Genomic DNA, 15,738 nt, shown 5'->3' on the forward strand with positions numbered 1-15,738 from the left:
TTTGGAGGAAATCAGTCGGTGTGGCCTCGGCTTTAGGAAGTTTAAAAAAAGAATCTTAGCCTGGGGGTTCAGAGTCTGAACATATTTTCTTAACACTACACCCAACACGAGTCGGGAGCCAAATCTTCCCATTCTTCCCTACTGCCCGGATTCGTCAAGGCAGCGCAGTCATGGACAGGATGCCAACCGGTCCCCATGGACTGGCCCTTTCCCTCTCGTCTCTCTCTATTTCTTTCTCTCCCTCTCTCTATTTCTTTCTCTCCCTCTCTCTATTTCTTTCTCTCCCTCTCTCTATTTCTTTCACTCCCTCTCTCTATTTCTTTACCTCCCTCTCTCTATTTCTTTACCTCCCTCTCTCTATTTCTTTCTCTCCCTCTCTCTATTTCTTTCTCTCCCTCTCTCTATTTCTTTCTCTCCCTCTCTCTATTTCTTTCTCTCCCTCTCTCTATTTCTTTCTCTCCCTCTCTCTATTTCTTTACCTCCCTCTCTCTATTTCTTTCTCTCCCTCTCTCTATTTCTTTCTCTCCCTCTCTCTATTTCTTTCCCTCCCTCTCTCTATTTATTTCTCTCCCTCTCTCTATTTCTTTCTCTCCCTCTCTCTATTTCTTTCTCTCCCTCTCTCTATTTCTTTCTCTCCCTCTCTCAATTTCTTTCTCTCCCTCTCTCTATTTCTTTCTCTCCCTCTCTCTATTTATTTCTCTCCCTCTCTCTATTTCTTTCTCTCCCTCTCTCTATTTCTTTCTCTCCCTCTCTCTATTTCTTTCTCTCCCTCTCTCTATTTCTTTCTCTCCCGCTCTCTATTTCTTTCTCTCCCTCTCTCTATTTCTTTCTCTCCCGCTCTCTATTTCTTTCTCTCCCTCTCTCTATTTCTTTCTCTCCCTCTCTCTATTTCTTTCTCTCCCTCTCTCAATTTCTTTCTCTCCCTCTCTCTATTTCTTTCTCTCCCTCTCTCTATTTCTTTCTCTCCCTCTCTCTATTTCTTTCTCTCCCTCTCTCTATTTCTTTCTCTCCCTCTCTCTATTTCTTTCTCTCCCTCTCTCTATTTCTTTCTCTCCCTCTCTCTATTTCTTTCTCTCCCGCTCTCTATTTCTTTCTCTCCCTCTCTCTATTTATTTCTCTCCCTCTCTCTATTTCTTTCTCTCCCTCTCTCTATTTATTTCTCTCCCTCTCTCTATTTCTTTCTCTCCCTCTCTCTATTTCTTTCTCTCCCTCTCTCTATTTCTTTCTCTCCCTCTCTCTATTTCTTTCTCTCCCTCTCTCAATTTCTTTCTCTCCCTCTCTCTATTTCTTTCTCTCCCTCTCTCTATTTATTTCTCTCCCTCTCTCTATTTCTTTCTCTCCCTCTCTCTATTTCTTTCTCTCCCTCTCTCTATTTCTTTCTCTCCCTCTCTCTATTTCTTTCTCTCCCTCTCTCTATTTCTTTCTCTCCCTCTCTCTATTTCTTTCTCTCCCTCTCTCTATTTCTTTCTCTCCCTCTCTCTATTTCTTTCTCTCCCTCTCTCTATTTCTTTCTCTCCCTCTCTCTAATTCTTTCTCTCCCTCTCTCTATTTCTTTCTCTCCCTCTCTCTATTTCTTTCTCCCCCTTTCTCTATTTCTTTCTCTCCCTCTCTCTATTTCTTTCTCTCCCTCTCTCTATTTCTTTCTCTCCCTCTCTCTATTTCTTTCTCTCCCTCTCTCTATTTCTTTCTCTCCCTCTCTCTATTTCTTTCTCTCCCGCTCTCTATTTCTTTCTCTCCCTCTCTCTATTTCTTTCTCTCCCTCTCTCTATTTCTTTCTCTCCCTCTCTCTATTTCTTTCTCTCCCTCTCTCTATTTCTTTCTCTCCCTCTCTCTATTTCTTTCTCTCCCTCTCTCTATTTCTTTCTCTCCCTCTCTCTCTATTTCTTTCTCTCCCTCTCTCTATTCCTTTCTCTCCCTCTCTCTCTATTTCTTTCTCTCCCTCTCTCTCTATTTCTTTCTCTCCCTCTCTCTATTTCTTTCTCTCCCTCTCTCTCTATTTCTTTCTCTCCCTCTCTCTATTTCTTTCTCTCCCTCTCTCTATTTCTTTCTCTCCCTCTCTCTATTTCTTTCTCTCCCTCTCTCTATTTCTTTCTCTCCCTCTCTCTATTTCTTTCTCTCCCTCTCTCTATTTCTTTCTCTCCCGCTCTCTATTTCTTTCTGTCCCTCTCTCTATTTCTTTCTCTCCCTCTCTCTATTTCTTTCTCTCCCTCTCTCTATTTCTTTCTCTCCCTCTCTCTATTTCTTTCTCTCCCTCTCTCTATTTCTTTCTCTCCCTGTCTCTATTTCTTTCACTCCCTCTCTCTATTTCTTTCTCTCCCTCTCTCTATTTCTTTCTCTCCCTCTCTCTATTTCTTTCTCTCCCTCTCTCTATTTCTTTCTCTCCCTCTCTCTATTTCTTTCTCTCCCTCTCTCTATTTCTTTCTCTCCCGCTCTCTATTTCTTTCTCTCCCTCTCTCTATTTCTTTCTCTCCCTCTCTCTATTTCTTTCTCTCCCTCTCTCTATTTCTTTCTCTCCCTCTCTCTATTTCTTTCTCTCCCTCTCTCCATTTCTTTCTCTCCCTCTCTCTATTTCTTTCTCTCCCTCTCTCTATTTCTTTCTCTCCCTCTCTCTATTTCTTTCTCTCCCTCTCTCTATTTCTTTCTCTCCCTCTCTCTATTTCTTTCTCTCCCTCTCTCTATTTCTTTCTCTCCCTCTCTCTATTTCTTTCTCTCCCTCTCTCTATTTCTTTCTCTCTCTCTCTCTCTATTTCTTTCTCTCCCTCTCTCTATTTCTTTCTCTCTCTCTCTCTCTCTCTATTTCTTTCTCTCCCACTCTCTATTTCTTTCTCTCCCTCTCTCTATTTCTTTCTCTCCCTCTCTCAATTTCTTTCTCTCCCTCTCTCTATTTCTTTCTCTCCCTCTCTCTATTTCTTTCTCTTCCTCTCTCTATTTCTTTCTCTCCCTCTCTCTATTTCTTTCTCTCCCTCTCTCTATTTCTTTCTCTCCCTCTCTCTATTTCTTTCTCTCCCTCTCTCTATTTCTTTCTCCCCCTTTCTCTATTTCTTTCTCCCCCTTTCTCTATTTCTTTCTCTCCCTCTCTCTATCTCTTTCTCTCCCTCTCTCTATTTCTTTCTCTCCCTCTCTCTATTTCTTTCTCTCCCTCTCTCTATTTCTTTCTCTCCCTCTCTCTATTTCTTTCTCTCCCTCTCTTTATTTCTTTCTCTCCCTCTCTCTATCTCTTTCTCTCCCTCTCTCTATTTCTTTCTCTCCCTCTCTCTATCTCTTTCTCTCCCTCTCTCTATTTCTTTCTCTCCCTCTCTCTATTTCTTTCTCTCCCTCTCTCTATTTCTTTCTCTCCCTCTCTCTATTTCTTTCTCTCCCTCTCTCTATTTCTTTCTCTCCCTCTCTCTATCTCTTTCTCTCCCTCTCTCTATTTATTGCTCTCCCTCTCTCTATTTATTGCTCTCCCTCTCTCTCTATCTCTTTCTCTCCCTCTCTCTATCTCTTTCTCTCCATCTCTCTATTTCTTTCTCTCCCTCTCTCTATTTCTTTCTCTCCCTCTCTCTATTTCTTTCTCTCCCTCTCTCTATTTATTGCTCTCCCTCTCTCTATTTATTGCTCTCCCTCTCTCTCTATCTCTTTCTCTCCCTCTCTCTATCTCTTTCTCTCCATCTCTCTATTTCTCTCTATTTCTTTCTCTCCCTCTCTCTATTTCTTTCTCTCCCTCTCTCTATTTCTTTCTCTCCCTCTCTCTATTTCTTTGTCTCCCTCTCTCTATTTCTTTCTCTTCCTCTCTCTAACTCTGTCATGGCCCTAACTTTGTGAAGGCAGAGGTACACCATCCTAGATGTGGGGGATCTCTGGGTCGCTCCTGCAAGATCGATCGGCTGTTTCCATGTCACGGGCTTGTTAGAGAGAACTATCCAGGGCCATACACCACCACCACCACCACCACCAACAACAACAACAACAACAACAACAACAACAACTGTAACTGTGGCCCCAATTATTCCCACCTTCACATTTGGTCTGCCAAGGAAGGTTTTTCGTTCAAGTCTTTCACAGTTGGCTGGCCATGCATGACATTCGCCTGAAGGTGGCGATAACTTGTAATTCTGGCCAGGGTGGTGGCAATAACTCACCTACTCTTCATAAAAGACACTGTGGAACCATGGTGGAAGATGGTGGAAGATTCTCTTAGTTGTTCAGTCGTGTTGCCATCTCAAGTCATTACCTAATGCCATCAGATGGGACATCCAGCTTAATGTCCATCCAAGGAAGTACTCCAGTCCAGCAGTTTATTCTCAGGTCATATTGAATGAACACATTGCTAATGCAAACAGAAAAAGGGAACCATGTTCACTATCAGATCGAGGAGCTGTAAAATAAATTTAATATCAATGCCATTCATGTCTCGGCCTTTGATTCTTGAAATGAGACTCAAACTTTAATTAGAAGTCCATTTTGTGAGAAAACCTGGGGTGATAGATAAACTAGCTGGAGGGAATTAATGCTTTTCGAGGGAATCATAGAATGGAAAGGAAATGTCGAATTTTTAATATCTCTCTTTCAAACCCTGCAGATTGTGGAACAGCACGGTTCCTGAGCGATGCCATTTGCGACTTGGCCTAAGCCAGGCCTGGCGTTGCTTTTATGGCTACGAGATGTTCCCAACGCTCACAAGTGAGGCCTAGTTTAACTCGGACCCTGCATTCCCTTCCCTCTCTTCATTCCCTCTCTATTTTCTTACACAGTACCTCTCTCCATCCCACGCCCCACCAATCGCCATGTTCTGAGTTAGCAACCTCAGTGATATTCAAACTTATAATGAGCATCATTATTTGCACCAAAGGCTGAATGTGAAGTTTTACTGAGGATGTCTGCAAATTCATAGCTATCATCTGGAAAAGTGTTGCCATTGTATGGTTGTCTCCCTCCAACTCTATCGTTGTGATATGGTGTCTTCCTCCAACTCTGTCATTGAGATATGGTGTCTCCCTCCAACTCTGTCGTTGTGATATGGTGTCTCCCTCCAACTCTGTCATTGAGATATGGTGTCGCCCTCCAACTCTAATGTTGAGATATGGTGTCTCCCTCCAACTCTGTCGTTGTGATATGGTGTCGCCCTCCAACTCTAATGTTGAGATATGGTGTCTCCCTCCAACTCTAATGTTGAGATATGGTGTCTCCCTCCAACTCTGTCGTTGTGATATGGTGTCTCCCTCCAACTCTGTCGTTGTGATATGGTGTCTCCCTCCAAATCTGTCGTTGTGATATTGTGTCTTCCTCCAACTCTAATGTTGTGATATGGTGTCTCCCTCCAACTCTGTCATTGAGATATGGTGTCTCCCTCCAACTCTGTCGTTGTGATATGGTGTCTCCCTCCAACTCTGTCGTTGTGATATGGTGTCTCCCTCCAACTCTGTCGTTGTGATATGGTGTCTCCCTCCAAATCTGTCGTTGTGATATGGTGTCTCCCTCCAACTCTAATGTTGTGATATGATGTCTCCCTCCAACTCTAATGTTGTGAGATGATGTCTCCCTCCAACTCTGTCGTTGTGATATGGTGTCTCCCTCCACATCTGTCGTTGTGATATGGTGTCTCCCTCCAACTCTAATGTTGTGATATGATGTCTCCCTCCAACTCTGTCGTTGTGATATGGTGTCTCCCTCCAACTCTAATGTTGTGATATGATGTCTCCCTCCAACTCTGTCGTTGTGATATGGTGTCTCCCTCCAACTCTAATGTTGTGATATGGTGTCTCCCTCCAACTCTGATGTTGTGATATGGTGTCTCCCTCCAACTCTAATGTTGTGATATGGTGTCTCCCTCCAACTCTAATGTTGTGATATGATGTCTCCCTCCAACTCTGTCGTTGTGATATGGTGTCTCCCTCCAACTCTAATGTTGTGATATGGTGTCTCCCTCCACATCTGTCGTTGAGATATGGTGTCTCCCTCCAACTCTGTCGTTGTGATATGGTGTCTCCCTCCAACTCTAATGTTGTGATATGATGTCTCCCTCCAAATCTGTCGTTGTGATATGGTGTCTCCCTCCAACTCTAATGTTGTGATATGGTGTCTCCCTCCAACTCTAATGTTGTGATATGGTGTCTCCCTCCAACTCTAATGTTGTGATATGGTGTCTCCCTCCAACTCTAATGTTGTGATATGATGTCTCCCCCCAACTCTGTCGTTGTGATATGGTGTCTCCCTCCAACTCTGTCGTTGTGATATGGTGTCTCCCTCCAACTCTAATGTTGTGATATGATGTCTCCCTCCAAATCTGTCGTTGTGATATGGTGTCTCCCTCCAACTCTAATGTTGTGATATGGTGTCTCCCTCCAACTCTAATGTTGTGATATGGTGTCTCCCTCCAACTCTAATGTTGTGATATGATGTCTCCCCCCAACTCTGTCGTTGTGATATGGTGTCTCCCTCCACATCTGTCGTTGTGATATGGTGTCTCCTTCCAACTGTGTAGTTGAGATATGGTGTCTCCCTCCAACTCTGTCATTGAGATTTGGTGCCTCCCTCCAACTCTAATGTTGAGATATGGTGTCTCCCCCCAACTCTAATGTTGAGATATGGTGTATCCCTCCAGCTTTTTCGTTGTGATATGGTGTCTCCCTCCAACTCTGTCGTTGTGATATGGTGTTTCCCTCCAACTCTGTCGTTGAGATATGGTGTCTCCCTCCAACTCTAATGTTGAGATATGGTGTCTCCCTCCAGTTTTTTCGTTGTGATATGGTGTCTCCCTCCAACTCTGTCGTTGTGATATGGTGTCTCCCTCCAACTCTGTCGTTGTGATATGGTGTTTCCCTCCAACTCTGTCGTTGTGATATGATGTCTTCCTCCAACTCTGTCGTTGTGATATGCTGCCTCCTTCCAAATCTGTCGTTGTGATATGGTGTCTCCCTCCAAATGTGTAGTTGAGATATGGTGCCTCCTTCCAACTCTGTCATTGAGATTTGGTGTTTCCCTCCAACACTAATGTTGAGATATGGTGTCTCCCTCCTGCTTTTTCGTTGAGATATGGTATCTCCCTCCAACTCTGTCGTTGTGATATAGTGTCTCCCTCCAACTCTATCGTTGAGATATGGTGTCTTCCTCCAACTCTGTCATTGAGATATGGTGTCTCCCTCCAACTCGGTCATTGAGATATGGTGTCTCCCTCCAGCTCTGTCATTGTGATATGGTGTCTCCCTCCAACACTGTCATTGTGATATGGTGTCTCCCTCCAGCTCTGTCATTGAGATATGGTGTCTCCCTCCAACTCTATCGTTGAGATATGGTGTCTCCCTCCAACACTGTCGTTGTGATATGGTGTCTCCCTCCAACACTGTCGTTGTGATATGGTGTCTCCCTCCAACTCTGTCGTTGTGATATGGTGTCTCCCTCCAACTCTATCGTTGAGATATGGTGTCTTCCTCCAACTCTGTCATTGAGATATGGTGTCTCCCTCCAACTCTGTCATTGAGATATGGTGTCTCCCTCCAACTCTAATGTTGTGATATGATGTCTTCCTCCAACTCTGTCGTTGTGATATGGTGTCTCCCTCCAATTGTGTAGTTGAGATATGGTGTCTCCCTCCAACTCTGTCATTGAGATTTGGTGTCTCCCTCTAACTCTAATGTTGTGATATGCTGCCTCCCTCCAAATCTGTCGTTGTGATATGGTGTCTCCCTCCAACTGTGTAGTTGAGATATGGTGTCTCCCTCCAACTCTGTCATTGAGATTTGGTATCTCCTTCCAACTCTAATGTTGAGATATGGTGTCTCCCTCCAACACTAATGTTGAGATATGGTGTCTCCCTCCTGCTTTTTCGTTAAGATATGGTGTCTTCCTCCAACTCTGTCGTTGTGATATGGTGTCTCCCTCCAACTCTTTCGTTGTGATATAGTGTCTCCCTCCAACTCTATCGTTGAGATATGGTGTCTTCCTCCAACTCTGTCAATGTGATATGGTGTCTTTCTCCAACTCCATCGTTGTGATATGGTGTCTCCATTCAACTCTGTCGTTGTGATATGGTGTCTCCCTCCAACTCTGTCGTTGTGATATGGTGTCTCCCTCCAACTCTAATGTTGTGATATGGTGTCTCCCTCCAAATCTGTCGTTGTGATATGGTGTCTCCCTCCAACTCTAATGTTGTGATATGGTGTCTCCCTCCAATTCTAATGTTGTGATATGGTGTCTTCCTCCAACTCTAATGTTGTGATATGGTGTCTCCCTCCAACTTTGATGTTGAGATATGGTGTCTCCCTCCAACTCTAATGTTGAGATATGATGTCTCCCTCCAACTCTGTCGTTGTGATATGGTGTTGAAGGAGCTGCGCTCCAACGCGAGTCGAAAGAATTGACGCGACCAAAGACGGAATTCGTCCGAGTTGCTTTAATGAAACAAAACAGCTCAGGTATTCTGACAAGCCCGTTTATCGGGCAGCAATATATATACACATTTATGCCGGGGCGTTTGCCCGGGAAAACCGAGACCGGGCATGCTCGGGTGTCAAGGGCGAGTCCTGGAAAGGCGAGTCTGGACATGCCCGGGCGTCCTGGACGCGGCCTGGCAAGTCGAGGCTGGGCGTGCCCGGGCGCTCTGGGCGAGCCCTGGAAAGGCGAGAGCGGGCATGCCCGGGAAAGACGAGACCGGGTGTGCCCGGGAGGTTCGGGCGTGCCCGGGAACAGCGAGTCCGGGCATGCCCAGGAGAGGCGCGTCTGGGCCCGTCCGGACGAGCCCGGCATGGCGATCGCGCCCTGGCCGCGTCCTGGCAGGTGCAAGGCGATTGTGTACATTCAGCGGGAACCGCTACACATGCCCCTCCAGAATCGACCTGCACCGGCAGGGTCAATTTAAGGGGGGTCCGGATGACCCGGCCGAAGCGACCCCTGGAGGGTCGTGGGGGGGGGGGGTCCGATCTGGTGGTGGGTGGTCGAGCGGGGGGAACCGTGGATGGGGGGCGGCCTCGCCGCGGAGGAAGGGCCAACCGTGGTGGTCGGTCGACGTCCACGTGCGCCGGTTTGAGGCGGTCCACAGAGATCCGGTCCGACTGGCCGCCGACGTCGACGACGAAGGACTTGTCGCCCCATCGCAGGACCCGGAAGGGCACGTCGTACGGCGGCCGGAGTGGCCCCCGGTGCGCGTCATGACGCACAAAGACGTACTCCGCTGTGCGAAGCGCCGGGGGGACGTAGGACTGGGGGCCACCGTGGCGGGACGTTGGCACGGGGGCAAATCGTCGGGCGGCCTCCTGGAGGTCCGAGCGCTGGTGTGCGGCGGAACAGGGACTGGTAGCGTCGGGCACGAACTCGCCCGGGACGCGGAGCGGCTGGCCGTAGACGAGCTCGGCGGCGGATGCCCGGAGGTCCTCCTTGGGGGCCGTGTGGAGGCCCAAAAGGACCCACGGCAGCCGGTTGGTCCAACCGTCGTCCTGAAGGCCGGCCATGAGTGCGGCCTTCATGGAGCGGTGAAACCGCTCGCACAACCCGTTGGCTTGGAGGTGGTAGGCCGTGGTGCGGTGCAGCGTGACCCCCAACGAGCGGGCGACCGCGCCCCAAAGTTCGGACGTGAACTGTGGGCCGCGGTCGGACGAGATGTCCGCCGGTGCGCCGAAGCGCGCGACCCAGGTGGCGATGAACGCCTGCGCCACGTCGGCGGTGGTGGAGGAGGTGAGGGGCATGGCCTCCGGCCACCTGGTGGGACCTGTCCACCATGGTGAGCAGGTGGGTGATCCCCCGTGATGGGGGCAGGGGACCCACCAGGTCCACGTGGACATGGTCGAAACGCCGTGCAGGTACGGTGAAAGGTGCAAGCGGGGCCTGGGTGTGGCGGTGGACCTTGGCCCGCTGGCAGGCCGTGCAGGCGTTGGCCCAGTCGCGGACGTTCCGTCGAAGGCCGTGCCATACGAAACACGCCGACACCAGCTTCTGAGAAGCTTTCCGGCCCGGGTGAGAAAGGCCGTGGATGGAGGCGAAGATGCGGCGCTGCCAGGAAACGGGCACGATGGGGCGAGGCTGTCCCTGGGAGATGTCGCAGAGCAGGACGGTGCCCGCGAAGGGGATGTCGGCCAGGCGGAGGCCCGTGTCCGCCACCCGGAGGGCCTGCACCGAGGTGTCGGTGGTCTGGTCGGCCGCCATGAGCGCGAAGTCCACGCCGAGGTGGACCGCGTTCGCGCTGGCCCGAGAAAGACAGTCGGCCACGGCGTTGTCTTTGCCGGCGACGTGCCGGATGTCCGTGGTGAATTCCGACATGGCGGAGAGGTGGCGCTGCTGGCGGGCCGACCACAGCTCTGTGACTTTGGCCATTGCGTAGACCAACGGCTTGTGGTCGACGAAAGCCGTGAACGGGCAGCCCTCCAGGAGGTGTCGGAAATGGCGAACGGCCAGGAATAGACCGAGCAGCTCGCGGTCGAACGTGCTGTATTTTAACTCGTTCGGCCGGAGTTGCCGGCTGAAAAAAGCGAGTGGCTGCCAAACCCCGTCCACCCATTGTTCATGGACGGCGCCCACCGCGTAGTTGGAGGCGTCCGTAGTGAGGGCGATGGGCGCATTGAGCACCGGGTGAGCCAGCAGCGTTGCGTCGGCGAGGGCCCGTTTTGCGCTCGCAATGCCGCGTCCATGGCCGCAGACCAAACGATGTCATGCTTGGCCGGCTTGCCCCGGAGGGCCTCGTAAAGGGGCCGCATGAGCTGAGCAGCACGGGGCACGAATCCGTGATAAAAATTCACCATGCCGGAGAACTCTTGTAGGGCCTTGATGGAACGGGGACGCGGGAATGTGGTGATGGCCTCGACCTTGGTCGGCAGCGGCACGGCCCCGGTCTTGGTGATGCGGTGGCCCAAAAGGTCAACGGTCGTCGTGCCGAAGTGGCATTTGGCCGGGTTGACAATTAAGCCGTGCTCGCTGAGGCGACCGAACAGTGTTCGGAGGTGGAGGAGGTGCTCGGCGCGGGACGTGCTGGCGACGAGGATGTCGTCCAGATAGACGAAAAGAAATGGCAGGTCGCGCAGCGCGCCGTCCATTAAGCGCTGGAACGCCTGGGCCGCGTTCTTGAGGCCAAACGGCATCCTCAAAAATTCGAACAGGCCGAACGGCGTGATGACGGCCGTCTTTGGGACGTCGGCCGCCCGGACAGGTACCTGGTGGTATCCCCGTATCAGGTCAATTTTGGAAAATATGACCCATCCCACCAAACGGTCGGAAAAGTCCTGGATGTGCGGGATCAGGTACCTGTCGGGGGTGGTAGCGTCGTTGAGACGGCGGTAGTCGCCACACGGGCGCCATCCGCCCCCCGGCTTTGGCACAATGTGCAGTGGTGAGGCCCACGCGCTATTGGAGCGCCGCACGATGCCAAGGTGCTCCAACGCGTCGAACTCGGCCTTTGCCACGGCGAGCTTGGCCGGGTCGAGGCGGCGGGCCCTGGCGTAGACCGGCGGGCCCGTAGTGGGTATGTGGTGCTCGATCCCATGCCGCACTGCGACGGCCGAAAACGTCGGCCGCGTGAGGGCCGGGAATTCCGCGAGCAGGCGTGCGAACTCGTTCGCCGTCGGGAGGGCGCACGCCAGTTCGGTCGGCGCGGAGCTGCTCATCATGCACGCCAGGGAGCTGAAGGTCTCGGCGTGGACAAGGCGACGTCGTTTGACGTCGACCAGCAGCCCGTGCGTGCAGAGGAAGTCGGCGCCCAGCAAAGCCATGGGGACGCAGGCGGTCACAAAGGTCCACTGAAAGCGCTGGCTGCCGAAGCAGAGGGTGACGTCGCGCGGGCCGAAAGTGCGTATGGCCGAGCCATTAGCAGCGACCAAAGAGGGGCCGCAAACGGCGTCCCGCCTGTCCTGCTCGGAAGCGGGTATGACGCTCAGTTGGGCGCCGGTGTCACAAAGGAAACGCCGCCCGGATGCTTTGTCCCGAATAAAAAGCAAGTTGCCGGAGTGGCCGGCGCTCATGGCTGGGAATGAACGCCGGCCCGGCCGTTTCCCTACTTGCCGAAAGTGCACGGGGGTCGGCACGTCCGAGCCTTGTGTCCGAACCTGGCGTGGTAATAACACCACGCCTGGTCAGGTGGAGGCCCCGGCCGTCATGTCGGAAGCGGTCGGCGCGGCGTGGCGGCCGCCAGTTGCACCGGCAGTTCGGCCTCCAACCGCGCAGGGCGCTCGGGCGTCGCCTCGGACGGCGGCAGGCTCCAGGTAGCCGCGCCGATGTGTTGGCCCGCCGAGGAGATCTTATTGGCTTCCCTGGCGAGGGCGCGGGGATCGGTGATCAACGTGCCAGCCAGGGCGAGGCGCACCGGGTGAGGCAGCTGGCGAAGGAACAGCCCGCGGAACAGAAAATCCGGAGAGTGCTCACTGAGCAACGAGAGCATATAGTCCATGCGCTCGGACGGGCGCGTGTCGCCGAGCTCGGGCAGGTCGAGCAGGCGCCATGCGCGTGCCGCCGGTGAGAGGGCGAAAGCGTCGAGGAGGAGCGTCTTCAGCGCGTCATACTTGTCAGCAGCCGGCGGGTGCTCGAGGAGGCTCAGGGCGCGGGCCGCGGTGGCGGAACCGAGTGCTGCCACGACGTGGTGGAAGCGGGTGTCGTCCGCGGTGATGCCTCGCAGGGCGAACTGGGAGTCCGCCTGGGCGAACCAAACAGCCGCATGAGCCTCCCAGAAGGTAGGCAGTTTAAGAGTCACTGCCGTGTCCATGTCGGTAGGTCACCAGTGAAGGAGCTGCGCTCCAATGCGAGTCGAAAGAATTGACGCGACCAAAGACGGAATTCGTCCGAGTTGCTTTAATGAAACAAAACAGCTCATGTATTCTGACAAGCCCGTTTATCGGGCAGCAATATATATACACATTTATGCCGGGGCGTTTGCCCGGGAAAACCGAGACCGGGCATGCCCGGGTGTCAAGGGCGAGTCCTGGAAAGGCGAGTCTGGACATGCCCGGGCGTCCTGGACGCGGCCTGGCTAGTCGAGGCTGGGCGTGCCCGAGCGCTCTGGGCGAGCCCTGGAAAGGCGAGAGCGGGCATGCCCGGACGCTCTGGGCGAGCCCTGGAAAGGCGAGTCTGGACATGCCCGGGCGTCCTGGACGCAGCCTGGCAAGTCGAGGCTGGGCGTGCCCGGGCGCTCTGGGCGAGCCCTGGAAAGGCGAGAGCGGGCATGCCCGGGAAAGACGAGACCAGGCGTGCCCGGGAGGTTCGGGCGTGCCCGGGAACAGCGAGTCCGGGCATGCTCAGGAGAGGCGCGTCTGGGCCCGTCCAGACGAGCCCGGCATGGCGATCGCGCCCTGGCCGTGTCCTGGCAGGTGCAAGGCGATTGTGTACATTCAGCGGGAACCGCTACAGTGTCTCCCTTCAACTCTATCGTTGAGATATGGTGTCTCCCTCCAACACTGTCGTTGTGATATGGTGTCTCCCTCCAACTCTATCGTTGAGATATGGTGTCCTCCTCCAACTCTGTCATTGAGATATGGTGTCTCCCTCCAACTCTAATGTTGTGATATGATGTCTTCCTCCAACTCTGTCGTTGTGATGTGCTGCCTCCCTCCAAATCTGTCGTTGTGATATGGTGTCTCCCTCCTGCTTTTTCGTTGAGATGTGGTGTCTCCCTCCAACTCTGTCGTTGTGATATGGTGTCTCCCTCCAACTCTGTCGTTGTGATATAGTGTCTCCCTCCAAATCTGTCGTTGTGATATGGTGTCTCCCTCCAACTCTAATGTTGAGACATGGTGTCTCCCTCCAACACTAATGTTGAGATATGGTGTCTCCCTCCTGCTTTTTCGTTGAGATATGGTGTCTCCCTCCAACTCTGTCGTTGGGATATCGTGTCTCCCTCCAACTCTATCGTTGAGATATGGTGTCTTCCTCCAACTCTGTCATTGTGATATGGTGTCTCCCTCCAACTTTGTCGTTGTGATATGGTGTCTCCCTCCAACTCTATCGTTGAGATATGGTGTCTTCCTCCAACTCTGTCATTGGGATATGGTGTCTCCCTCCAACTCTGTCATTGAGATATGGTGTCTCCCTCCATCTCTAATGTTGAGATATGGTGTCTCGCTCCAACTCTGTCATTGAGATTTGGTGTCTCCTTCCAACTCTAATGTTGAGATATGGTGTCTCCCTTCAACACTAATGTTGAGATATGGTGTCTCCCTCCTGATTTTTCGTTGAGATATGGTGTCTCCCTCCAACTCTGTCGTTGTGATATAGTGTCTCCCTCCAACTCTATCGTTGAGATATGGTGTCTTCCTCCAACTCTGTTGTTGAGATATGGTGTCTCCCTCCAACTTTGTCGTTGTGATATGGTGTCTCCCTCCAACTTTGTCGTTGTGATATGGTGTCTCCCTCCAACTCTGTCGTTGTGATATGGTGTCTCCCTCCAACTCTGTCGTTGTGATATGGTGTCTCCCTCCAACTCTGTCGTTGTGATATGGTGTCTCCCTCCAACTCTGTCGTTGTGATATGGTGTCTCTCTCCAACTCTGTCGTTGTGATATGATGTCTCCCTCCAACTCTGTCGTTGTGATATGGTGTCTCCCTCCAACTCTGTTGTTGTGATATGGTGTCTCCCTCCAACTTTGTCATTGTGATATGGTGTCTCCCTCCAACTCTGTCGTGATATGGTGTCTCCCTCCAACTCTGTCGTTGAGATATGGTGTCTCCCTCCAACTCTGTCGTTGTGATATGGTTTCTCCCTCCAACTTTGTCATTGTGATATGGTGTCTCCCTACAACTTTGTCATTGTGATATGGTGTCTCCCTCCAACTTTGTCCTTGTGATAAGGTATCTCCCTCCAACCCTGTCCTTGTGATATGGTGTCTCCCTCCAACTTTGTCGTTGTGATATGGTGTCTCCCTCCAACTTTGTCGTTGTGATATGGTGTCTCCCTCCAACTCTGTCGTTGTGATATGGTGTCTCCCTCCAACTCTGTCGTTGTGATATGGTGTCTCCCTCCAACTCTGTCGTTGTGATATGGTGTCTCCCTCCAACTCTGTCGTTGTGATATGGTGTCTCTCTCCAACTCTGTCGTTGTGATATGGTGTCTCCCTCCAACTTTGTCGTTGAGATATGGTGTCTCCCTCCAACTTTGTCATTGTGATATGGTGTCTCCCTCCAACTTTGTCATTGTGATATGGTGTCTCCCTCCAACTTTGTCATTGTGATATGGTGTCTCCCTCCAACTTTGTCATTGTGATATGGTGTCTCCCTCCAACTTTGTCATTGTGATATGGTGTCTCCCTACAACTTTGTCATTGTGATATGGTGTCTCCCTCCAACTCTGTCGTTGTGATATGGTGTCTCCCTCCAACTTTGTCGTTGAGATATGGTGTCTCCCTCCAACTTTGTCATTGTGATATGGTGTCTCCCTCCAACTCTGTCGTTGTGATATGGTGTCTCCCTCCAACTCTGTCGTTGTGATATGGTGTCTCCCTCCAACTTTGTCGTTGAGATATGGTGTCTCCCTCCAACTTTGTCATTGTGATATGGTGTCTCCCTCCAACTCTGTCGTTGTGATATGGTGTCTCCCTCCAACTCTGTCGTTGTGATATGGTGTCTCCCTCCAACTCTGTCGTTGTGATATGGTGTCTCCCTCCAACTCTGTCGTTGTGATATGGTGTCTCTCTCCAACTCTGTCGTTGTGATATGGTGTCTCCCTCCAACTCTGTCGTTGTGATATGGTGTCTCCCTCCAACTCTGTCGTTGTGATATGGTGTCTCTCTCCAACTCTGTCGTTATGATATGGTGTCTCCCTCCAACTTTGTCGTTGAGATATGGTGTCTCCCTC

At 51.4% G+C, this 15,738-nt stretch overlaps 1 protein-coding gene across 2 annotated transcripts in view; it reads left to right on the plus strand.

Annotated features, from left to right (window-relative positions):
* LOC137425865 (palmitoleoyl-protein carboxylesterase NOTUM-like) overlaps nt 1-15,738 on the plus strand; it is a 78,477-nt gene that overhangs the window by 18,451 nt on the left and 44,288 nt on the right. For both annotated transcript variants that reach the window (XM_068114594.2, XM_068114601.2), the window contains exon 9: nt 4,562-4,662. In XM_068114594.2, the coding sequence (XP_067970695.2) occupies nt 4,562-4,662 (101 nt within the window). The remainder of the gene's footprint in view (nt 1-4,561; nt 4,663-15,738) is intronic.

Source organism: Myxine glutinosa, chromosome 1 (genome assembly GCF_964187855.1).
Source record: "Myxine glutinosa chromosome 1, kmMyxGlut1.1, whole genome shotgun sequence".
Taxonomy (NCBI): Eukaryota; Metazoa; Chordata; class Myxini; order Myxiniformes; family Myxinidae; genus Myxine; species Myxine glutinosa.